Source organism: Symphalangus syndactylus, chromosome 17, assembly GCF_028878055.3.
Source record: "Symphalangus syndactylus isolate Jambi chromosome 17, NHGRI_mSymSyn1-v2.1_pri, whole genome shotgun sequence".
NCBI classification, from domain to species: Eukaryota; Metazoa; Chordata; class Mammalia; order Primates; family Hylobatidae; genus Symphalangus; species Symphalangus syndactylus.
Window position 1 is genome coordinate 36,174,677 of NC_072439.2, and position 23,886 is coordinate 36,198,562.

A 23,886-nucleotide genomic window follows, 5' to 3' on the forward strand; every position below is an offset into this window, starting at 1 on the left:
CGCCAGAAGGGAGGAGCTATAGTTACCAAGATGGATGGATAGACAAACGCCCACTAGAGACAAAGACCTGGGCAGACAGACAGACAAACCAAGACAAAGGGAGGGTAGAGACAGTTGGAATTCTGACTCCCTCTGTCTTCAGAGGCTACCCCAAGTGTTTTGTCCCCCGATTTAGGCTTCCCTGGCCCCATTTGCTACCTAGATGCACTGTCTCAGAGCTCCAGCTGTTGATCTTTGGGACCAACCCTAAGCCCCTCTACAGAAGGAGAAGGGAAGAGTTCAGAGAGACGATACTCAGCAGGGAGAGGAGAGTGTCATGGGTGGTGCCTGGTTCTGTGTCAGAATGCCCAGCCAGGGAGGGAGTGGTGCCCTTGCCTGGTTCATGAGGACAGGAGGCTCATTCACTGTAAACCAAGTACAGATGTGCTGGAAGGGGGAGGGGGAAATTAGGGCCACATTCCCAAACCACAACTGGGCCCGCCCTCCTCCCACCAGCCACCACTAGGGCAGGACAGGAGGGGTTAACTTTGCAGCCTCTTGGCAGGATCCCTGCCACACAGGCGGGGCGCCATCCCACCCCAGCCTGAACGCCTGGGTCCAACTCCCTGACACCCGCCCCTCCCACACTGCTGAGAGCTGCTCCCAGGGTAACCAAGCAAAGTCAACAGCAGCTAGGCCACCTGGGGACGGGACCCTGGAGTACCTATTCCTAGCTCTTCCTATCCCTGGAGTGAAAGGGAGGGCTTGTCTGCACCCCCATTGCAGTCTCCCGTTCTCCTGAGATAACCACGGCATGCCTCTTCATTCCCCCCTCTCCTTCACCTGACTTTGGCTACCAAAAGCAGCCTTTCCCAGGAAGGAGGACACCTGGCCCCCAGGGGGGAGCAAGGACAAAGCCAAATAATTCCAGTATGGAAAATGTGACGTGACCCAGGAGTCTGCGTCCCAGGTCCTGGCCACCGTGTGAGCATTGCTGGGGAAGGTACTTTGGGTATGTCTGTCCAGCCTACCAGCCTAGCTCAGACTCTCCCCTTCTCCTCTTTCTCCCTCCCAACTCCAGTCCCCATGGGAGTGTTTGGGATCCATGCACAGAGCTTGGACTGCAGACCCATTCTTTTCTCTCCCTCTGTCGTCAGTAGAATGCAGAGTGAAACCACTGGGTTCTCACTCTAGGGTTGAGAGTCTGTCCATGTAGAAGCAGAGAATGCCCCCATCAGACACAGACACTGACTCTCGGCACTGGCATGCGCATGTGCGCACACACACACACACACACGCACGTGCACACACACACACACCCGGAGTCAACAGCATTCATGGCACATCTACCAGGCAGGCAGGCAGGCAGGCAGGCTGGTGCTGGCTAGGGCAGACACACACCAGCTCTGCCTGGGCTTTCTCTCTCACACCCAGCCCAAGGCTCCTCCCACTCCCAGCCACAGTTCCTCCTGCCCTCCTCTCCAGCCTCTCCCCTTCCAAATCCAGGCCTAAAGGTGGGGACAACTGGCAGCCAGGGACCCAGGCGCCCTAACTCCTGGAGCTTACTCCAGGCAAGATGACAGGGAAGATGTCTGTGAGCTCTGGCCTCAGCACCCCCAGCAACAGCCACTAGTCAACCAGTTTGCTCCTGGGACCAAAGGACTGAGGTGGGCTAGGGGGAAAGGCTACTAGGATCTGCAGGTGAAGGCTGAGCAAAGAGTAAGGGCAGGAGCATCTATTCTAGATCTGGCATACTCCTGCCCGGCCACTCCAGCACTGGGAGGGAGTGGGTACCGCCCCATTGCCTACACTGGGGAGGCGCCAGAGACTGGCCTCGGAAGAGTCACAGCCTGGCCACAGACAACTCAACTAGTCCCCCCAAAAGGCAGAAAGGAGAAAAGTGCCAGAGAGGGTTGGCATCACGGGGCCAGGACACTGACCTCCTCTGCCAGCCGTGCCCGGCCTCCCAGAGGATGGAGTCACGGAAGCCTAGCAAATGGGAGGGGCAGAGACCCAGGCGTCCCGGGCCGCCCCGCCCAGTCGCCCTCCCGCCCACCCATCCCTCCGCCCCCCAGCCCCAGGGCACAGAGGAGGGAGCCGGGCAGGGGCAGGCAGGGGAGGGAGGAGCGAGGGCGGGAGGGGGAGGAGGGAGTTGGGCAGGGAGGGAGGTGGGGGGGGTGGGGAGGGAGAAAAAGAAAGAAAATATTTTCCGTGTCCCCGCCTGCAGAGTCAGTGTGCGGTTTGGGAGAAAATGTGTCGGATATTTTGGGGCGGTCACGTGGGCGGGCGGGCTCCGAGAGGCCCCGGGACAGTCCCAGCCTAGAGCCGTGCCCCCCCCAGGAGCCCCCCAGTACGGCGAGCCCTGGACATTGCGACGCTCCATCCAAGAGACCGCCCGACGCCGGGACCTCGGGGCTCCGCCGCCTCCCTCCCCCCTCCCACTCCAGGTGAGTCAGGCGGGGAAGCAGGCTCGCCCGCCCCGTCGCCTGGGTCCTCCGGCGAGGCGGCTGGGGGAGGGGGCGCGGAGGAGCCGCACGGGCGAATGCCCTCCCGAGGCTGGCCAGGCTGGCCGCCGGGCTTGAGGGGGGCTTCTTGCCCCGACCTGGACCAGTCCTGCTGTGGGAAGGGAATGGGGAAGATTTTAACAGGCTGAGGATGGGCTGGGTCATCTGCCCTTCATTTTGGTGCATAGCAGAGGACAGCATTTGGGGAAGTCTTCAGCCAGGGGGCATTCCGCCTTATATTTTTGTGCTGGGAATGTGAGAGAAGACAGGGTTTCCTCTCGCGGGGAAAGACTACCACCCCCTTACCCCCGGGCTCTGAGGGGGAGATTTGATGTTCCATGCTGGTCCAAGTTCCTCCCTCCCCAGTGGAATGGCACAGCTTGGACATCAGAAGGCAAGGAAAACGTCCGGAGGCAAGTGAGCCTGGCCCTCCGCGTCCAGGAGTTCCGAAGGACTAGTGCATAGGATAGGGATCTGTGAACTTTCCTTGAAGTGCTGGATTCCCTCCCACACGTTCCCAGCCCAGGTGCGAGCCTTGGCTCCCTCCAGCCAAGGTGGGGGGCACCTCTGGAGTATTCTTGAGGGAAGCCCAAATGGAACAAAGAAAGAGCAGGAAGATCGGGACAGGGACCCAAGAGTGCTGGTCCCAGAGTTCCACTGACGCTGCCTCTCTGTCTTTAGCAGCTACGGCCCAGTTCCCTCAACCTGACCCAGTATGTAGGAGCCAGACTCTGCAGGCGGCCAGCCGGTAAGAAGATGCTTGGTTGTTAGTGGTGGTGGGGGCAGGGGAGCCTGAGTAGGAGGTCTTCAGGGCAGAAGACTGAGATGACTGTCCCGCTTTAGGGCCCTGGTCCTGGGCAGCGGGAATCCCAGTCCTCAAGTCTGAGGCTTCTGCCCTTAGGGTCAGATGCTGAGTTGGGGTCAAGGACCACAGCCAGCGTCTCATATCCTTGAGGCAAGTAGAGAGAAGACAGGGGAGTGCGGGTAGTGTGCGCAGGGTGCCTGGAGCTTGGGTATCCCATATAGACAGACAGACAGACAGACAGACAGACACACACACACACACACACACACACGCACTGTGGCCTACAGCCTAGTAGGCAGCATGGGGCACGCCCCCCCACACCCCGGCACACTCCCACCCCTGGCTCAGAAAGCCACCTAACTGGCACCTCCAGTTCCCCCCTCTGCCCCACCCTGCCCATGCCCTCTGATGCCCACACACATTCCACTGGCATTGCCTGCCTGCCTCCTGGGCACTGCCCCTCCCTGGGGCTAGTAGGGTGGAGGGAGGGCACCTGGGGATGAGAGGTGGAGACTCAAGGGTCTGGACTCCCCCAGGGATGGCACAATGCCAAGGAAGCCTGGCCCACTGCTGCCTCCTGGGGAGCAGGCTGGGGGCCCAGGCTAGAGCAGAGGATGCCTGGGTTCTCTGCCCAGGCTGGAGATGGGGTCATGGAAAAAGGTGGTCGTGTTTATACAGAGGGGAGGGGGGCAGCGGGTGGAGAGTGGCCGACAAGAGCAGCTTTGTTCCAGGCTCTGGAGTGGGCAGGGCGGCAGGGAAACGCACCCCCCTCCATCCGGCAGCCCCCTTCATCCATGCCCTCCCCTCAACTCCACCTCAGCTCTAAGAGAAGCAGCTTTGTAAGAGCCCCTCTCCCCACCATCTGAGATGGCATCTTAGTAGAGGAAGAATGTTCTCTACTTTCCACGAGTCCCCCAAAGAATCAAGGCATCTGGGGCCTCAGTTTAGGACTTCCTTTTACTCTGCACTGCCTTCAATTCCTTAGTCCATTCCTCTACCCTGGGTTTAAGACCCTCCCCTTCTCTTCCCAGCCAAGACAGAACCAAGGCTCAGAAATGGGAGGAATCTCTACCCCCTTACTCTCTTCACTTAACTCCCAAGTCCCTTCTCTGAGGCAAAATAAGAGGAAGGCCAAGGACAACTCTCCTTGGCTCACATGCAGCATCATTCCTTGGTGAGGATCACGAGCTGAGCATCCCTCTGTGGGGATCCCCCACTGCCCTACCTGCCTGTGTTTCCCATTGGTAGGTGAGAAGCAAAGAAAGACAAGGAGGGCTAAGGCAGAGAGCCCTGTTCCCAGACTAAGCCAAGTCTGGGGAACATAGGGATGGGGGAATCCTCTAGTAGCTTCTCACCCTTGTCATTGGAGGGGTTAATCCACCTGGAATGTGGCCTGGCCAGTTGAGCTGTGGCCCAGGGGCCTCAGGGGCCCCCGAACTCCTGGCTCCATCTGGGCTTAACTAGGGATGGGAACTTCGGAGGGGAATAGGAGAAGGAAAAGGAGAGGGACCCTGGAGGCTTGGAGCTCAGACTTTTAGGGCCTGCGAAGACACTGGGCTAAAGAGTTTGAGGGTGCTGGGTGTATGGGTGGTGCCATGGTGAGGGGCAGGGGCTGCTTCATTCATAAGGGCTGAGTGAAATGTGATGGCTTTGGGGTCTGGGTTCTTGTAACCTCCATGACAGTTTACCCTCAAGGGCTTGAAGGCCAAGGTAGAGGAGAGAAAGAAAAACAAGTAAAAACAAAAATAAAAACCAGAGGTATAAAGACTGAGAGCTACACATCCTAGAAGCAAATACTGATGGAAAGAAAGGCAGATATACCCATCCTCTACCTCTGGGCCTGCCCACCCCATGGTCTGTCTGCATTTTAGTTTCTTGGCCCTTCTCTGCCCTTCATAGCAGTCTGTTATGGCTCTGGCTGGTGGAGATACCCCCAGGCTGGGGTGACTCTTCCTCCCTAGCCCACTAACTGCCTAGAGAGGTGAGAAGTTCTGGGGCTCCTAGGAAAGCCAAACTTTTCCTTTGTCAGAGGATCAAGATAGGAACCACCTACTTAGCACTAGGATTCCCATCTCCTCTCTCTACCTCCTTCTCTTCCCCTTCCCCTGGGCTCAGGTTTAAACTCTTAGAGGGAAGCCTACTTTTAGGGGAGGAGAGGATGCAGGGAGAACTTCCTAGAAACAGGGAGCCCAGGAATAAGAAAGAAAAGGAGGCAGAATGCCCTGGCGTGTGGCTCACGCCTGTAATCCCAGCACTTTGAGAGGCCAAGGCGGGCGGATCACCTGAGGTTGGGAGTTCAAGACCAGCCTGACCAACCTGGAGAAACCCCATCTCTACTAAAAATATAAACATTAGCCGTCTCAACAAAACAAAACAAAACAAAACAAAAAGAGAGAGAGAAAAGGAAGCAGAGAAGTAAAGTCAGCTGACCACAAAGCAGCTCCTTGGCATCATACACTTGGCACAAGTGGGGGCTCCATCAACATCCTTAGATTTGAACCAGTGGGTACAAGAGGGCTTAGAGGGCGAGGAAAAATTGGAGACAGGAAGAATTGGGAGGGGAAACTGGAAGAGGGAGTGTTGAGGAAAACAGAGAGGGAAGTGCTTACTGAAGCAGAGTATGGAGGAAAATAAGGTACAAAAAAAACTAATATGAGACATTTACGTCACATTTCCTATGTGCCCTACATTATGCCAGACACTTGACATTGGTTAATTTATTTAGTCCTCACAATAACCATATGAGGTAGGCCCTATTATTAGTCCCCAGTGACGCATGAAGAAACTGAGGCACAGAGAGATTAAGTAACATGCCCGAAGTCCCACAGCTAGCAAGTGGTGGGGTACAGTCCAGGTAGTCTGGCTCTAGAGTCTGTCCCCCTAACCTTTGCCTTGTACTCCTCTCCAGAGAGCTGTAGGGCTCCCAGGTTATAAAAGAGTTATGTTTGCCTTCTCCAGGATGGTAAAGAGTTTGAATCTGGGCTCCCCCACTTGCAGCCATGTGACCTTAAGCCAGTCACTTCACCTCAGTTTCCTCATATGTGAAATGAGAATCATAACTCCCAGTTCACAGGACTGATGTGAGGGTTAGGTCAAATGCTTAGCCCAGTTGTGGTGATTCATGATCACTTCCCAATCTAGGAGTTCTCTCCACCAGAAGTCCTCCGACCATCATTCACCTTGGGACCTCAGTTTACCCTTTCCTGGAGCTCCTCTGGAGAGTTTCTCAGAGGCTGCATAACCCCCTGCCCTGCCCTCTCTACCACACTGCAAGGGCCCCGAGCCAGGGCAGGATAAACTGTAGCAGCACAGAGGGAGAAGACTGTAACTGAGAGACAGTCGTAGGGCTTGGAACCTCAGAGTGGTCATTCTCTCATCTCTCCTTTCTCTTTCTCCCTAGGACTTTTGGAGGCCCAGTGGGCAGGCCAGGCAGGGTGTGCACGGAGCCTCCCAGGCTGGGGCAGTGGGCATGGGCGGGGGCTGTGGCTGAAGACCTCCCCCGCCCACTGCAGACCCCAGGGGACTCCCACACCGCAGCTGCCATGGCCACCAATAAGGAGCGACTCTTTGCGGCTGGTGCCCTGGGGCCTGGATCTGGCTACCCAGGGGCAGGCTTCCCCTTCGCCTTCCCAGGGGCACTCAGGGGGTCTCCGCCTTTCGAGATGCTGAGCCCTAGCTTCCGGGGCCTGGGCCAGCCTGACCTCCCCAAGGAGATGGCCTCTCTGTGTGAGTCTCAGGGATCTTGGGGAATGAGGGCAAATGTTAACAAGAGGGCATCTGGCGGGTGGATGGTAAAAGAGTTGGCACCCCAGTTAGGAAGGCAGGCAGGGGACAGGGGTTTGGCGTAATGGAGTAGTAGTGAATAATGGAGGGTGGCAGTGGTGTTGAGGAAGGAGTTTGGAGGTGGACTCAATGGAAGTGTTTGCAAATGAGAGTTCTCCTGCTCAAATAGGATAGGGAGGTAGCAGGCCTAAAACTTGGGGGGTGGGTATCTAAAACTGCCTCCTGGGTCAGTCAACTAGTAGAGGGGAATATCTTTGTGTGGGCAGCTGGGGGTGGGTCTGGTGCAGCATGAAGCTGCTGCCTGCGTGCAGTGGGGAGTTGGAGGGAGCCAGACTGGGAAGCAGAGGAGTCTGGGAGGCCAGTCACCTGGCTCTGTGATCAAGAGGTGAAACTGGACCGGGCGCAGTGGCTTACAACCGTAATCCCAGCACTTTGGGAGGCCAAGGTGGGTGGGTCACTTGAGGCCAGGAGTTCGAGACCAGCCTGGCCAACATGGTGAAACCCCCCTTCCGTAAAAATGCAAAAATTAACTGGGCGTGGTGGCGCACACTTGTAGTCCCAGCTACTTGGGAGGCTGAGGCACGAGAATTGCTTGAACGCAGGAAGCAGAGATCTTGCCACTGCACCCCAGTCTGGGCGATAGAGTGAGAATCTGTCTAAAAAAAAAAAAAAAAAGAAAAGAAAAAGGCTCACGCCTGTAATCCCAACACTTTGGGAGACCAAGGAGGGCAGATCACCTGAGGTCAGGAGTTCGAGACCAGCCTGACCAACATAGTGAAACCCTGTCTCTAAAAATACAAAAGTTAGCCAGGTATGGTGGCATGTGCCTGTAATCCCAGCTACTTGGGAGGCTGTGGCAGGAGAATCGCTTGAACCTGGGAGGCAGAGATTGCGGTGAGCTGAGATCATGCCACTGCACTCCAGCTTGGGTGACAAAGCGAGACTCCATCTCAAAAAAATAAAAAATAAAAAATAAAAACCCCATCATTACTAAAAATACAAAAATTAGTGGGCGTGGTGGCGCATGCATGTAATCTCAGCTACTCAGGAGGCTGAGGGAGGAGAATCGCTTGAAACCAGAGGTGAAGGTTGCAGTGAGCCAAGATCGCGCCACTGCACTCTAGCCTGGGCAACAGAGCAAGATTCTGTCTCAAAGAGAGAGAGAGAAAAAAAGGTGAAATTGCTTTGAATTACGTGGAGGCTGCAAAAAGGGGAAAGAAATCCTGTGCCAGGTCCCCAAAGATGTGTGGGGTCAGGAGACTGTGCTTCTTGGTTCTGGGAAGGATGGAAATGACTGCAAAGAAGGTAGCTTTTGTACCATGAGTAATCCAGAGAGGCAGAGGGGGTGTTCCAGAAGCATCCTCTCCTCCAGCGATGTGGGTCTGGGCTCCTCCCCTCCCTGCAGGTCTGGCATAGAGCCTGCATGCTGTGCAGATCCCTACTTGTTCCCCAGGCCTGCCCTCTTTGGGTTAAGCCTTTGAGTGCTGACAGCAGGCAAGGCTTGAGCCTCTCCTCTCCTCCTCCCTCTGGGACCCCTCTCCTCCTGGTAGTCATTCCTCCTGGCCAGGCCGTTACAGGTGGGGGTTCCAAGCTGGTTAATAGAAGGCTTCAACTGGGGACAACAGAAGGTGATTGAAGGGTGGGGGAAAGAGCAATTTCAGAGAAAGAGTTGGAGAGAAAAAGACAAAAAGATAAACGCACATCCTTCGTGGCTCCACAAGTGCAGAGACAGAGGTAGAAGAAAAGGCGCCCTGCTTCCAGGAGGGGGCACGCAGAGGGTTGTGTGTCTGTATGTGAAAGGGGTGACTAGGCTGGGCTGGCAGCTCCACTGGAAAGAGTGTGTTCATCGGAGAAGGGGTGAGTGTGTGGTGCCTCAAGACTTGATGCTGTTGTGTGTGTGCAGCATCTCCCTGGGCCTCTGCTCATGTACAGAATTCCAGCGCATGCAACAAAGAGTCAGTGTGAGGAGTGAGGAGGGATTTTGTAGTGCTGCTGATGCTGTGGCTGGCGTTTGCTGAAGCCTGCTGGTGGCATGTCTGTAGTCCAACAGGGGTTATTTGAGTGGCATGTAGGTGAACAAGAGAGCACAAAGTACCCTTTTTGGAAACTTCAGCTGGGCTTCCCCAGACTTCATTTTCACCCCATGAATCTGTCCTAGGGACCTGGGGAAGTGGGAAGGAACCACCCTCCTCACATGAATGTACTTCTGGCAGAGAACCCTACAAGTCAGCCTCTTGGGACTTGATTTTCCCAGGTTCTGGGAGAGGCAAGTAAAGGAGATGGAGTGGAGAGGGAGAGGAGAGAGAATGGTAGTGGGGACAATGCTAGAGCTAGTAGCCAGTGTCCAGTGATGTCCCCTTTGCACCCCTGTGCCGTGGACACACTGAGATCAAGGTCAGGGTTCAAAGTGAGGTCAAGGTAGGGAAGTGGTCAGGCTGGGCTCCATCTTCGAAGGCCACGCTGAAGGAGGGGGCTGAAAGGAGAAATCCAAGGGAGGAGCCAGAGCCGGGGCAGGTAGCTGGGGAGGGTGCAGCTAGCATGGAAGGACAGGCCTGGGCAGGGAGGTGGCAGGAGGAGGGAGGAGGGGAAGGCTTGGGGGTGGGTCGCTACGCGGCTTAAATGGGGGTGGGGCATGCAGCACCTAGTGATAGTGGAGAGGAAGACATAGGGGAGAGGAAAAGATCCAGGAGTCTGGGAAACCTTCCAGAGTGGGAGAGTAGCAGAAGGGTGAGAGAGTGTCCTCTCTCATTTCTCCCACCTGCTGTCCCTTTTTGGCTGGGAGCATCTAGTGGAGAGGGTTTAGAGGCCTAAATCTGATGCCAAAGGCACACTCATCTTGAGTTTGTGCATCTCATCACCCTCTCCCTTATTCTATGGATGACACACACACATTCTCTCTCACACATAGACTAAGAGAGGTGGCCCTTGAAGAGGTCTGGCACTTCTCCCTGGGGCTGGCTCTTGGATCTTATTGCTGGGTCCCTGGCACCTTGGGGACATCCTTGTTGAGAACCGAAGTCTTGCTCTACTTCCTGGGGCTGTCTCGGGGTCTGAAGGGGGTGAGACAGGCGTCTCGGAACTGCGTGGTGGTGGAGGGGAGGCTCAGGGAGCACGTGCTGCTGAGGCAAGCACAGGCCTGTGCTCATGGAAAGCAGAGGGGTGTGTGTACGTGTGTGTGCATGCGTGTGTGTTCATGCATGTGCATGAAACCCCAGGTGTCTGTGTCCCTACGAGTCTCTATCTTTGTGAATCCTAGTGTGTTCTAGATTTGCTTTCTATAGGGAACAGAGTGTGATGAAAGGGAAGGGAAGCCTTGCCCTCCTCCCACCCCTGAGCAGAGAGCTGTGGTCCTGATGACCTAGCCCAGTTTGTCCTCTGAACCTGGTGATGCTGCCCTGGCCATGGGGCCACTGTCCCTGGGGCAAGGAGCCCAGACTTCATCACACTAAGTCACCACACATGGAGAAACTGAGGACAGGCTGGCACAGAGAGAGAGTCTTGCTTAAAAGAAACTGAAAAAGAGAGACTCACAGACAAGACAAGGGACAGCTACCCAGGCCCAAAGGTGCAGACACAGAGAAGCCAGGCACTGGGAGAAGCAAGGAGAACAAGCAGGCGGGTAAGGGCAGTGAGCAGGCAGCAGTGAGGCCTCCTCCAGGAAAAAACCCCAGTCGACTGCCTCCTTTCCCCTCCCCTCCCCGGTCTCCCCTCCTCCGGCACAGGCTCCAGCTCCAGGCCTCCAGGCCGACACAAACGGGGCTTTGATTGCAACAGGAAACCTCTTTGGCGGCGAGGGGGGGGGGGTGGTGGGGGGGGAGCCGGGCAAGCCGCCGCCGCCAGGGCCCAGGCCTGCACCCCCTTCTCCTGGCCCCCTACCCGGTCCCAGCCCCCATCCTGCCCAACGCGCCTCACATCCCTGCTTTGGGCCCCACTCTCATTCGCACCTCCCTATTCTTCTGCTCTTCTGCTGCCCCCTCCTCCAGAGACCCCCTCCCATTGCCCTTCAGGTGGGACTCCTACCTCAGGACTTACCCTTCTGACAGGGTCTGCTCTACTTTGAAATGCCCCCTTTTCAGCTTTTCGAGGGAGGGTTTTAGAAAAAAGGGAGAATTTAGCGTGAGGAATTCAGAGCCAGTTATCCTCAAGCCCCATCCAGAAGGTGGCAAGGAGGGAAAGGCAGAGTGCATAAGGAGTTAGCTGTCCCTGCCCTGTCTCGCCCTGGCCAAACTCATCCTTGCCAGGGTGGCAGGGACTCTAAGGGGTGACCCCAAAAGAATCTGAGTGCTAATGGCTTTATTAGTTGGGAAGGGGTACTCTCCTCTTTGCCTCTAGGGCTATGCCTTTGTGGGGGCTCTAGCTGGGAGTTGGGTATGCCCTGGGGGTGGGGATCATAGGGAAGGGGGTGAGTCAGGCAGCAGCCCCCTTCATACTCCCACCAGGATGGTGGAGAACATCTGGTTCCCATGAAATGCTAGAAGGCTAATGGGTCTAATTGCTGCAATAAGGGCTGGGGAAACTTTGGGGAAAAGAGGCGGCACTAGATCCCCCATCCTCTTACCTTCTCCCCAAGGCTGTACTAAGTCTGTCTAGAATGGGGGGGGTCAGGGTGGATGGGGAGGGCGGGCCTGACACCCTAATGCCTGGTCCTAAGGACCCCCTCCATGCAATGCCTGGGATGCACACACAGATGGGGTGATGAGAAGTGGGGTGCATCTGGTGAAGAGAAACGGGGGCTATTGAGGACTCATGGCTTCCTGGAGCCCTCCCCCAGCTCCTCCTGTGCCCTCCTCCCAACCCCCCTCCCTGTGGCCTGGCCACTTCTGGTTCTAATTACCAACCAGGCAGGCCTGACTTAATTGGGACCTTTCAGATTTCTGAGGGGGAAGGGGGGTACTGACAGCTTGAAGTTGACTAATCAAGGCTCTTTCCCTCTTGTTTTCGGGGGTACTCCCTATTTTGCACTTAACTGATTGTTTTTGTTGTTGTTTGCCGCTGGTCAGATTCTGATTCAGAAAGTTTCTTTCTTTCTTTCTTTCTTTCTTTCTTTCTTTCTTTCTTTCTTTCTTTCTTTCCTTTTTCTTTCTTTCTCCTCCTTTCTTTCTCTTTCGTTTTCTTTCTGTCTTCCTTTCTCTCTTTCTTTCTTTCTTTCTTTCTTTTCTTCTTTTTGTGGGGTTGGGGTGACTGGATTCAGAAATGGGTATTTGGGGTTGGGGGAGGAGGAGGGAGCTTACACTGGGTTGGAAAGAGCAGTGCATTCCCTTCCCATCCCTGCTTCAAGCCCCCCAGTCAGCCTTGCCACCCCGAGGTTCCTCGCCATCCACAAGTCAGGCCTATTCCCAGCCCCGGCAGCCCCTCGCCCCTCCCCCGCGCCCGCCATCCCTCGCCTACTCTGGCACCCCTTCCTGCCCTTTATTCTTCCAACAGGCGCCCCACTCCTGCAGCACCCTAGTGCGCCCCCCACCCGGTACAACAGATTCTTAGAAAAGCGCGCCCCGCCCTGGCCCAGCCACAGCCGCCTGGCGGGGGAAGGGCCGGGCCGGGCGCCGCTCCCGCTCCGCGGCGCTGCCCGTGTGAGCGGTGCTGACAGAGCCGGCTGGGCAGGCAGGCCGGGCGGCCCGGCGGCTGAGGGCGGGGCGCGGGGGAGGGGCGGTTTCCGGGAGTCGCCGCCGCTGGCGGTGTCCGGGGCCAGGGTACCCCATTCGGCCCTGCCGGGCGAGGGCAAACTTCTGACGTGGCCAACCCCCCGCCCACCTACCCCCTTCTCCGCCGGGCGAGGGCGCTCAGTGCCGGAAGGGGCAACCCAGGGAACAGTGTTGCGGCCTTGGAGAGCTGAGGGGCACTAACCGAAGGGAGGGCAGTTATGGCTAGGCTAGGGGGTATTTAAAGACCCTGAGAACAGTCAGTGACCAGAAGCGCCCCTATTGCCGAGGGAGCCCTTGGCAGTGAGAAACTGGAGGAGGGGAGTTGGCCATCAGGGGCAGATTCATCGAGGCGCAATTGGCACGGCAGGCACAGTTTAGGGGGTAGTTTTGTGCTCTAAAAGTGAAGTTATGTTCGAGGAAGGAGCATCGAGAGAGACGGTCGAGGCGCTTAGGGGGCGTCAGTTGCGGGATAAGGCTTCGGGGACTGGGAGGGTGGCGGCCCGGGCCGCGGCGGAGGGCGGACCGCTCGGGCTAGGAGGGGTAGACTCTGGCTGCGCTGGAGGGGGCGGGGGACTCCGCGGCAGCGCTGGAGACGGCCTGGGCGGGGTGGGGCGGGGCCGGGTCAGGAGGAGGTGAGCGCGCTCGGCCACCCGCCCCAAGGGGGGTTCCCGGAGAGTTCACGGCGGGAGCGCGCTCCGGCCCTAGTACCGGGGGTGGGGAGACGGGAAGGAAGGAGGAGGCAGCGCGCGCCGAGCCGCAGGAATGCACTTTTCGGCCCTGAAGCGGGCGCGCGGAGGGCGAGGGCGGAGCCAGGCCTGGGAATGAGTTGGGTGGAGGTAGTGCAGGTCCCGAGCCTCAGGAGAGCAGCTGCGCGCGGGGACCTCCACGTTCCCCTCTCCCCAGTCATCCTTAACACCCCTGTATTGACTAGTGTGAAAAAGGGAGAGTTTGGGGAGAGGGAAAACTCTGAAAGGAAATGCTTATGCTTGGTTCTTCCACTCCTTCCTCCAACCCCGACCTGGGCACGCGCCTCGTGCAAATGCGTGCAAAGCCTTTGAGCTGTGGAGTATGCTTGCAAGCATTCTCCCGAGCAAGGTGTGTTTGCACAAACGTGTGTGCACCTATTTTATATGCGGGCTCACATGTATGTGCTCTCTTGCATATTTGCAAATTCTTGGTGTCTGATAAGATAAATGCATGCACGGATGTGTGTCTAAGCAAGCGCGAGCGCCGCGGAGCGAGTGTACGTATGTGTATGTGTGCGCTCCACTCTCAGCTCTGCTCATCTCGGTGCCCGGCCCCCTTCGCTCTCCAAGCCCCACCCCCCACCCCTCCGGGCTTCGCTTTTAAAAAAGGTCTCCCCAGTGCTAGCTGCCGAAGCACCCAGATAGAGCTGGACGGAGGCTAAAGCGGCAGCCCCAGCTTCGCGCCCCGCCCAGTCCCTTTCTCCTGCTGGGGATCCCCCCTCTTCCCCGCCCACCCCTTACCCGCATGCAGCCCAGCGCCCTATGCTAGCCCTCCCCCTCCCCCCCTGCTGTAGCGGGGCGCCGCCGGGGGAGGAGGGGGAATCGGCTGCGGGTCTTGGTGTTTCTAGCACCCAGCTTCCCTTCAAGCCGGGTCGCGATGTACGACTGTATGGAAACGTTTGCCCCGGGTCCACGACGGCTGTACGGGGCGGCCGGGCCCGGGGCCGGCTTGCTGCGCAGAGCCACCGGCAGCTCCTGTTTCGCCGGACTTGAATCTTTTGCCTGGCTGCAACCCGCCAGCCTGCAATGTAGGTACCCGAGTCCGGGGCTGGGGTGTAGGGTGCAGGAGAGGCTGGGATTTACTCTTTCCGTGTGTAAAGAGTGGAACTGAGGTGCAAGGACGAGCTTCTGGCCCTTTCTATGTAAGGTACTGGCCCTTTAAACGTGGGGGCCTCAGCGTCTCCTTTGCGTGTGTGCAGTAGTGTTTGGAGTGTGTGTGGTTTTTATGGTGGGTGTTTAGCTCGAACTTGTGGTTGATGCCACTCCAGAGTTCCTGGGGATAGGGAGAGACCGAGGTGTGTGGGTAGTTTGCGCCTTCAGGTCCGTGGCCCTGGAAGGATATGACACTCAGGACCGTGGGTGGCGTTTGTAAAGCCCATGTGGGAAGCTGGCAGTGTTAAAAATATTGTTTGCAGAGCGTGTGAATCCCTAGAGTGTGCAGCACCTTGCCTAGGTGGTGTGGGTGTGGGAGCAAGGGTCTCTCCACCAGTGTCGCCTGCGACAGCTGCCAGGTCCACATGGCCTGTGAGGGGATGTTTGTGGCGTGAGGCCGGGAGGGCGTGTGCCCCTGCGTGGCTGCGGGGGCGGTTTTGGAAAGTGCTGTGTTCGAGAGTGCATCCTGTGTGTTCTCATGCCGGGTGGAAAAGGTTGTGCACACAAGAGGGAGAAGGCTGAGTTCTGTACGCCACCCCCATATAAAAAAAGAAATGTTTGGAAACGTGTATGCGGTTACATGCAGAGATGACTTTTTCCTATGGCTCCAACACACACAACTTCAGCAGGAAGCGAAAAGTTTAAAGCAAAGTCTGTGTGTGTGGTGGGAGGTGGCCTGAAGTTGACAGCGGCAGGGCGAGGACCATTACTGGGTCCCCAAATATCTATCTTCCCCCTCCGTGAAATGGGAGATGCCAGGCCTGGGGCCTTGGAACCCCTTTCCAGAGCAGTAATAAAAAGCTGGGGACCGAGAGGCAGTAAAAATGAAGTCCAGATGAGAGGCGGCTTTGAAGCTTGGGCCGCAGTGCCTGGCGGGGGTGGGATGTGGGGAGGGGCCAGGAGCGGAGCCTGGAACACCCCCCAAATTTACCCTGGGCTGGGATGTGCTCGCTGCCTGGGTGCGGACGGCCCGGGGATGAGGGGCTTGGGGGCACGCTGGGAAGGGTGGGAAGGGGCGGGCAGCGGGCGGGGCGGCGGGCGCTAGGGGAGTGCGCACGCCAGGTCACCAAGCCCCCGCCAACGCGCCTCGCTCCTTGGCACCAGGCAGCGCTGTTTACAAGTTCAGATTTTTTTTTTTTTTTTTTTTTTTTTTTTTTTTTTTTTGGTTCCAGAGCAGAGCTGCTCAAATTTAACAACTGGGAAGCTGGAAGAGGGAGATGGCAAACCAGGAGACCGGACTTGACTTTACTTTTGGGTGGGGTGGGGGAAGAATTAAAAGTGTGTCATTTAAAGAACCGAGAAAGCATGGAACTATTGCTTTGCACCAAATCCCTGTGAATTCTTAACTTTCCTCTCATTGCCCAATAGGATGGGGAGTTGGGGTATGTTGTATGTTGTGGGGGTGCTGAGATGGAAAGAATCTTTCAGGAAGGGCTTCTGGGGGCTGGGCAGAGACCCTGTCTTTTTTCAGGCCTATGGAAGAAGCCCTTTGGGCTTGACTGGCGGTAGGTTTTTGAGTTTTAATTTGGACTAATAATTTTGACCTCTGGGATCCTGGTGGACACACAAAGCCAGCTTCAGGCCTGCCCCCACACACTTTCAGAGGGAAGGCTGCTTGGCAGGTGGAGGTGGGCTGGATGTGTGTGTGTGTGTGTGTGTGTGTGTGTCCGTTTGGAAGTTTTGGTGTCCTGGTGCTGCGTTGGCAGGCTGGGGTGTTTGTCTGGTGGTAGAGCTGTTCCCTTGTGTGGCCAAGTGCTGGGTGTTGTGTGTCAGCCTTGTGACTGGTACATCTACCTCCACGGTGTAGCTGGAGTGAGTGTGTCTCTATTCTGGCTGTGTGTCTGTGCCAGAATCTAGTGAGGGTTCTAGGATCCCATTGTAATATGCCTGCTTTGGTGCCCTGTGTGTTGTTAACCTGTGAGTGTGTGTGTCTCCAAGGAGGTGTGTGCTAGATTGTGAGTCCAGGCTGCTCAGCTCTGAGCCTCGCAGCTGGGAGCGTTTACAGCCGGTTATAAAGAGTTTGTTTGAAGCTCCGAGCAGCCTGGTCAGGAATTTCCTCAATTTCAGCAATTTGGGCTTTAAAAGGAGAAAACCCCAGAGCCCACCCTCATCCTTCCCAGCAGGGGCCCCTGCCTAACCCAGGAGCTGCATCCCAGTGGTGGGGTCTAAGCCCAAGGCTGGGGAGGGGATCTGATTGGAGTAGACCCAGTTAGCTTTCTGGGGCCTTGACCTCGCAGATTGACCTCAGAGCCACTAGGCTGCACTTTAGGGTTCAGGAGGTGGGGATGTGACAGTATCACTTAGACGGGAAAAGTTGCCCCCGGGCCTGTCTCCCTAAGGCCCCCAGTCTTATAATTGGCTGGCACTGCCCCATGCCAGTCTGACCGCACCCAGGCCCTTGCGCAACAGAGGAAATGAGGCAGCGCTCTGCGGGCAGGGAGGGCGTCAGCGCCAGAGTGAGCACCACCCCACGCACAGGCCTTGGGCAGAACACGTGCCCTTGGAGGACACAGTGATGGGTCTGAGGAGTGAGGAGAGGTTGGGAAAGGCATTCCTGCCCTCCTCACATCTCTCAGCACCAGCCCCTCCTGGAGCCCCCGTCCCTAGTCTTGAATAGACTCCAGGCACCCTTCTTTCCCCCCTCTCCTCTCTCCTTTTTCTTTGGGGAATCTCACCCTGGCAGGATTCTTATGCTAATTGATTGTATGTGTGTTGGGGGTGGGTAGGGCTTCCCGCCTGTGGGGTGGGTGGAGCTAGCTTGGAACCCTGGCATCCTGGGCATTCCTTCCGCCCTTCTGGCTGCATTGGGGCGGACTTCTGACCAGGTGGGCTGCAGAGGGTTAGAAGGGAGAAGGTGTTCATGAGGTGGGTGCGTGGGACACACCTTAGGGAGGGTCTTAGGAATTTTTTTGCATTAACTTGGGCCCTCCAGGTTTGGGCAACAGGTCCTGCAGGTTGAATAATTTACAAATTTTCTGAGCCTCTGAAGACCAACCACACACGCGCGCGCGCGCACACACACACACACACACACACACACACTTACCCAGCAGCCTTTTGAACAGAGCAGAGCATGTCCTCCCCATACTGTGGGGCTGAGACCCCTTTTGAGCTGCAACTGGGTATTTTCAGAGTGAAGACATAACCTCAGAGAGGGTCCAGAAACAGGACCCCTCCCCCATCAGTCCTGTTTACCTACTGTCACCTGACTTCTCCAGTTTGCTACACCTCCAACGGCTTCCAGACCTGAGAAACTGAGCAAACACCTCAGTCTCCGCTTCCCCAGCTTCTCTGACTCACAGCCACTTGGATCTGCTGGTGGTGTGGCACTGAGCTGGTCACTTCCCCTCTCGTGGCCTCAGTTTCTTCAGGCGTGAACCAAGGCTGTGGTGCATCCTCTCACTCCCCTTTGCCCCGTTTGCTCCGCTGTCTCTGATGGTTATTCAGGGGTGGTGTGAGAGAGAAGCCTGAGGAGTTATCCTCCCTGTACTACTGGAAAGGAAATGAGGTCCTGGTTTACCTGCTAAGCATCCCAGCAGGTCATTTGGCCAGTACCAGCTACAGGAAGCCTGTCATCGCCTACCCACCCCCAGAGTTATTGCCCCACAGGGAGGACAGTGGGAGGTAGACTACCTGACAAAGATACACCAAAAAGACAGAGAGTGACTAGAGAGCTCAGAGCTGCAGGGCTTTAACCCTTCTACCCACCTCCTGTATAGTTAGGGAAACAGGCCCAGAGAAGTCAATTTCCAGAATGGCCTTGGTCTGGAATTTGGAGGATTAAACATGTCATACAGGGTGAGGGCTGGCATTCTTGTGAACAAGTTGGTTAGACTGTGGAGGGTGGACTAGGGTCACAACAAGCTGTGATAATAGTGGTCATTAAGAGGATTCTGACAGCGCTTACTGCTGGGACTAGTGCACTGTGGTAGTGATGGCTGTCACCGGTGGGCCAAGGAACAAATGCACATGGGGTGTGTGTGATGAGGAAGCCTGGAGGTCTGTGGGGTCCTTCTCCCCTGACCCTCACATCACTGCTTCCCTCCCAGCGGTGGAGACACAGAGCACCAGCTCAGAGGAGATGGTGCCCAGCTCACCCTCGCCCCCTCCGCCTCCTCGGGTCTACAAGCCATGCTTCGTGTGCAATGACAAGTCCTCTGGCTACCACTATGGGGTCAGCTCTTGTGAAGGCTGCAAGGTGTGTACGTGGTGGGGGTGGGCAGACGGGGGATCCAATTACCCTAGTAAGATGAGAGACCAGGCACACAGATGCTGTGTGTGAGCAGCACTGCTTTGCACATAGGTGGTTAATAGATTAGGTCAAGCCTGGGGCAACTTGCAAGGCCAGTGAGAGGCTGGTACTCCCAGCATTGTGCTTCAGTGGCCCTCTCTCTTTCCCTCAACTCCAGGGCTTCTTTCGCCGAAGCATCCAGAAGAACATGGTGTACACGTGTCACCGCGACAAAAACTGTATCATCAACAAGGTGACCAGGAATCGCTGCCAGTACTGCCGGCTACAGAAGTGCTTCGAAGTGGGCATGTCCAAGGAAGGTAGGCTGCCATCCTTGGCTTGGGCAGGAGCACTTTGGTCCTACCCTATGGCTGTGGCCCTCTTTCCTCTGGCAACTCCCACTTCCCTGACTTGGCCTGCCCTAGGGTGCTGCCTTCTCCCAGGCCAGTCTTATTTGATTAGCTCCATTCACCCAGGAGGCCCCACCATTTCCCATTCTCCCTCTCAGGGAGCTTGACTCTTCCTCTGAATGGTTGAATAAGTAGGGTCTCACATTCCCCGTTTCATGGGGGAAATGAAGCCAGTGGGCTTGCCAGTCCCTTCCCCTTCCCTGGACTGAGCCAGAGATGGATATGGGGTGGCTCCTCCTCTCCACCCCCTCCCTCGCCCCCATTGTGCTGCCAAGGCTATAAGTGGATATCCTGCCGCCTGCATATCCTGCCCCCCCTCCCCCAGCTCCTGCAGGGTGACAGGAAGGGCAGGATGGAGCCGAATGGCCTGGGGAGGGAGTAGGGGCTGCAGGCCCTGGGTGGGGCTGGGGAGAACCAGCCTGGGAATAGGAGCTAATATAGGCGATAGGGAAACTGAGGCATTAATTACAGTGCCAGAGAATAGATATTAATGATAAGGACTGAGCACATTAAATTAGGGTGAGAGAGGACACCCAAGAGGAGGCTCTGAGGGTCCTGACCCTCTCCTTGCGCCTCCACCCACAAGCTGTGCGAAATGACCGGAACAAGAAGAAGAAAGAGGTGAAGGAAGAAGGGTCACCTGACAGCTATGAGCTGAGCCCTCAGTTAGAAGAGCTCATCACCAAGGTCAGCAAAGCCCATCAGGAGACTTTCCCCTCGCTCTGCCAGCTGGGCAAGTATACCACGGTGAGGAATGGGCAGAGCCCAGTGAGGGCAGGGCACTCTTCACTTTGGGGAATGGGGCTGGGTTGTGTTGGAGGCTATCATCGACTGTTGCTGAGGACAAGGAAGGCATCAGAATGCAGAGGAGAGAGCTTGGGAGAAGCCAGCCCCCAGAGGTGGGCCTTAGCTTGCCTTCCAACCTCCTACTCCTCCCATCTGCAGAACTCCAGTGCAGACCACCGCGTGCAGCTAGATCTGGGGCTGTGGGACAAGTTCAGTGAGCTGGCTACCAAGTGCATCATCAAGATCGTGGAGTTTGCCAAGCGGTTGCCTGGCTTTACAGGGCTCAGCATTGCTGACCAGATCACTCTGCTCAAGGCTGCCTGCCTAGATATCCTGGTAAGTTAGGCCCTGTGGGTCCTGCCACAGCCCGACCCGCATATGGGACCCTCAACAATTCCTTGATCCATGCAAAGATTTCCTTACCCTGCACCCCCTGCCACACATGTGGGACACCTCAGCTCTCTTTTTGTCTTAGCCTCTGCCCCTATGACCTGATCCTAGACTTTTGGGTGCCCTGTCTCCTCCTGACTTCCCAGGACTACCCCTGCCAAGCCTCAGATCCTCCACCTCTGCCTTCTCCACGCCTGCTTCAGGTTGCACTCACTGGGGACCTAACCTCCTCACTTTCCACTCATTTCCTCTTTTCCCCATCCCCCAGAAACAGCACTAACCCTCCTCCACCCCCCACCTCCAGATGCTGCGGATCTGCACAAGGTACACCCCAGAGCAGGACACCATGACCTTCTCCGATGGGCTGACCCTGAACCGGACCCAGATGCACAATGCCGGCTTCGGGCCCCTCACAGACCTTGTCTTTGCCTTTGCTGGGCAGCTCCTGCCCCTGGAGATGGATGACACCGAGACAGGGCTGCTCAGCGCCATCTGCCTCATCTGCGGAGGTGCGGGGGCGCCCCCTGGCGTCTGCTCAGTGCTCAGTCTCCTTTCCCACCACTCCATGCGGGATCTGTCTGGGAGGGGGCGTGGAGGACCCAGTGGTCTCTTCTGCTGGTAATTCTTGCACCCGGCCCCATCCACAGAGTTCTGAAACCCTGTACAGGCTTCCCAAAAGGCCGGTTGGGGATCAGCCATCTGCCACTGTGTCTTCCCCATCTTTTCCTTCCCCTCTCACTCCAGTATACTTGTCCCCATAGACCGCATGGACCTGGAGGAGCCCGAAAAAGTAGACAAGCTGCAGGAGCCACTGCTGGAAGCCCTGAGGCTGTACGCCCGGCGCCGGCGGCCCAGCCAGCCCTACATGTTCCCAAGGATGCTAATGAAAATCACCGACCTCCGGGGCATCAGCACTAAGGGTAAGTCATGAGTGGATGTCCCCTCTCTGTCTTCCCAGGGCTGTTGATCTCCCAGGTCGGACAGGAGGACATGCAGAGACAAGAACAGGGTAGTTGAGAACCAGGCAATCTACACTGGAATCCTAGCTCTGCCACATAGTAGTGGGAGACTTTGGGCAAATTGCTTCTAAACCAGTACTGTCCAATAGAACTTTCTGCAATGATGGGAATACAATAGTCATTAGCCACATGTGGCTATTAAGCATCTGAAATGTGACTACTGCAACTGCAGAATTGAATTTTTAATTCAGCACAATTCCAAGTGTGTGTATATATATATATATATATACATATATATATATTTAGAGACAAAGTCTTGGGCAAATTGCTTTACTTTTTTAATCTCGTTTGTAAACTGGACTATTATTCACGTACCTTGTAAGACTGTCTTGAGGACTAAATTAGTTAATATACAATGTAAAGCCAGGCACCATGGTGCACATCTGTAGTTCCAGCTACTCAGGAGGCTGAGGCAGAAAGATCAGTTGAGGCCAGAAGTTGGAAGCTGCAGTGAACTATGATTGCACCTGTGAATAGCCACTGCAGTCCAGCCTGGGTAAGACCCTGCCTCTAAAGCAACAACAACAGCAACACAACAAAAAAAACCCCATAACATATACAGTGTACTTAGAATTGTGCTGAATTAAAAATTCCATTTTACAGTTGCAGTAGTCACATTTCAGATTGCCACATGTGGCCAATGACTACTGTATTCCTATCATTGCAAAGTTCTGTTGGACAGTCCAGGCTTAGAAGGATGTCTGGAACATAGTGTTTGATAAATATTAGCTATTGTAATAAATGTTATTAAGAGGACAGGACTAGGAACGAGGGACAAGCTCTGGACATTCGAGAGTGGGGTACTTGGGGAGTGGGGTTGGAAGTTGTGTGCATTGCGCTCGCTGAAGAGACAGCCTGAAAGAATGGGATGAATGGGCAGCAAGCCTGGTAGAGAAGGCCAGATAGAGGTTCCAGGCAGAGGAGTGGCACCCGGGAAGCCTAGTGAGAAGAGGATGAGCTGGGGACAGAGAGGTGGTGGGCCTGTGCTGGGCGCCCCCTAGGGGAGTCAGGGGCAGTTGAGAAAGGTTAGGCAGATGGCCTTAAGGGCCATGTGCCTCTGTCCTCCTGAGCCTCTCTCTCTCTCCATTGTAGGAGCTGAAAGGGCCATTACTCTGAAGATGGAGATTCCAGGCCCGATGCCTCCCCTAATCCGAGAGATGCTGGAGAACCCTGAAATGTTTGAGGATGACTCCTCACAGCCTGGTCCCCACCCCAATGCCTCTAGCGAGGATGAGGTTCCCGGGGGCCAGGGCAAAGGGGGCCTGAAGTCCCCAGCCTGACCAGGGCCCCTGACCTCCCCGCTGTGGGGGTTGGGGCTCCAGGCAGCAGACTGACCATCTCCCAGACCACCAGTGACTGGGGGAGGACCTGCTCTGCCCTCTCCCCGCCCCTTCCAATGAGCTCCTTGTTTTTGCCAAAGTTTCCAGGGGTACCTCTGTGTTCATCCCCTTCCTGATCTAACCGGCTCCCTCGCCAGTCCCGGGGGCCTGTCCTGCTCCCAGAGAGAGAGCAGAGGGATGAGCCTGGGTTTGGACTCTAAAATCTCCGCACTGCCCCCCGGGTGCCAGGGTCCTAGACTTCCCAGGGCAAGAGGAAGACCCTGCCATTCCACAGCCCCTTCCTCTGCCAGGTGCTTGGCTCTCTGGGAGCAAACAGGAACACTAGAGACCAAAAAGGGGGCAAAGGAGAAGGGCTGAGCCCACCTTCTTGCCCCTACCCTTGGTGCCTAATGCTGTGTGATGCACCTGCAGGGTGTGTGCTAGCCTCCGTGCCCCGTCCTTGTGCCAGGTCAAGGTGGGGGCAGGCTGGGCCCTGCATTTCTGGGGCAGGAACAGAGGGTGAAAGGGACAGATAGATGCAGGTCCGTTCTGCACCTCTTGGCTTGGGTGCAGAGTTCACCCTGTGCCCTCCGTTACGAGTCCCTCCCCCAGCCCTGTCATGTGCCTTGGGCTTCTCCTGCCCTCCATCTCAGCCATCGGGGCAGAGACCCTCCTACACTACAGAGGGCCAGGGGATCCCTCTCTCCCTAGTGCCTTCCACCCTTTACTCCCCAGAGCAGCTTGGCCCAGGGAGGGGGGGATGCTGCTTAGCTGATCCCGCCCAGACCCAGAGGAAGCCTCTATTTATTTATTAGCTTTTGTTTACACCCTGGAATTGACCCCTTCCTCCAGGGGTCTTGGGTGGGGGAGCCCAGGGCCCCTGTGACCCCTCCTTTCTTCCTCCAATCCCCAGTTTGTATTTAGCTGCCAAATAAGATTCCCATTGGCTCCCTGTGTTCTCTTGGGGGGTCAGGGTGCTGTCCCCTCCCCTCTGTTTACATCTCCCCTCTACCCCGCTGTATCGCATATTGCTGAGTTTTCTATTTTTGCAAAATAAAGTGATGGAAACTCATGGGATGTGGCTCCCTTTAGGAGGTGGTAGGGAAATGACCAGCTGACC

The 23,886-nt window shown here is 56.3% G+C and overlaps 1 protein-coding gene across 3 annotated transcripts; it reads left to right on the top strand.

The window, feature by feature from the left end:
- Positions 1-2,088: 2,088 nt before the first annotated feature.
- On the top strand, positions 2,089-23,838 carry RARG (retinoic acid receptor gamma). Of its 3 annotated transcripts, none has more exons than XM_055248586.2 (10): positions 2,089-2,426; positions 3,165-3,231; positions 6,689-7,014; positions 18,661-18,809; positions 19,021-19,162; positions 19,839-19,999; positions 20,198-20,374; positions 20,733-20,937; positions 21,190-21,348; positions 22,540-23,838. In XM_055248586.2, the coding sequence occupies exons 3-10, from the start codon at positions 6,831-6,833 to the stop codon at positions 22,725-22,727; spliced, it is 1,365 nt and encodes a 454-aa protein (XP_055104561.1). In that variant the 5' UTR covers positions 2,089-2,426; positions 3,165-3,231; positions 6,689-6,830; the 3' UTR covers positions 22,728-23,838. The 3 variants fall into 3 exon arrangements, with proteins under 3 accessions (XP_055104561.1, XP_055104562.1, XP_055104559.1); XM_055248587.2 differs by having other exon boundaries at positions 2,168-2,426; positions 3,168-3,231; XM_055248584.2 differs by lacking the exons at positions 2,089-2,426; positions 3,165-3,231; positions 6,689-7,014 and adding an exon at positions 13,374-14,487.
- Positions 23,839-23,886: the final 48 nt, after the last annotated feature.

Excerpts from the sequence above, each read along its gene's own strand:
- RARG (XM_055248586.2), top strand. The coding sequence starts at position 6,831 with ATGGCCACCAATAAGGAGCGACTCTTTGCGGCTGGTGCCCTGGGGCCT. Across the intron at positions 7,015-18,660 it reads CAAGGAGATGGCCTCTCTGT|CGGTGGAGACACAGAGCACC; the intron begins GTGAGTCTCAGG and ends CTTCCCTCCCAG. Across the intron at positions 18,810-19,020 it reads GCTCTTGTGAAGGCTGCAAG|GGCTTCTTTCGCCGAAGCAT; the intron begins GTGTGTACGTGG and ends CCTCAACTCCAG.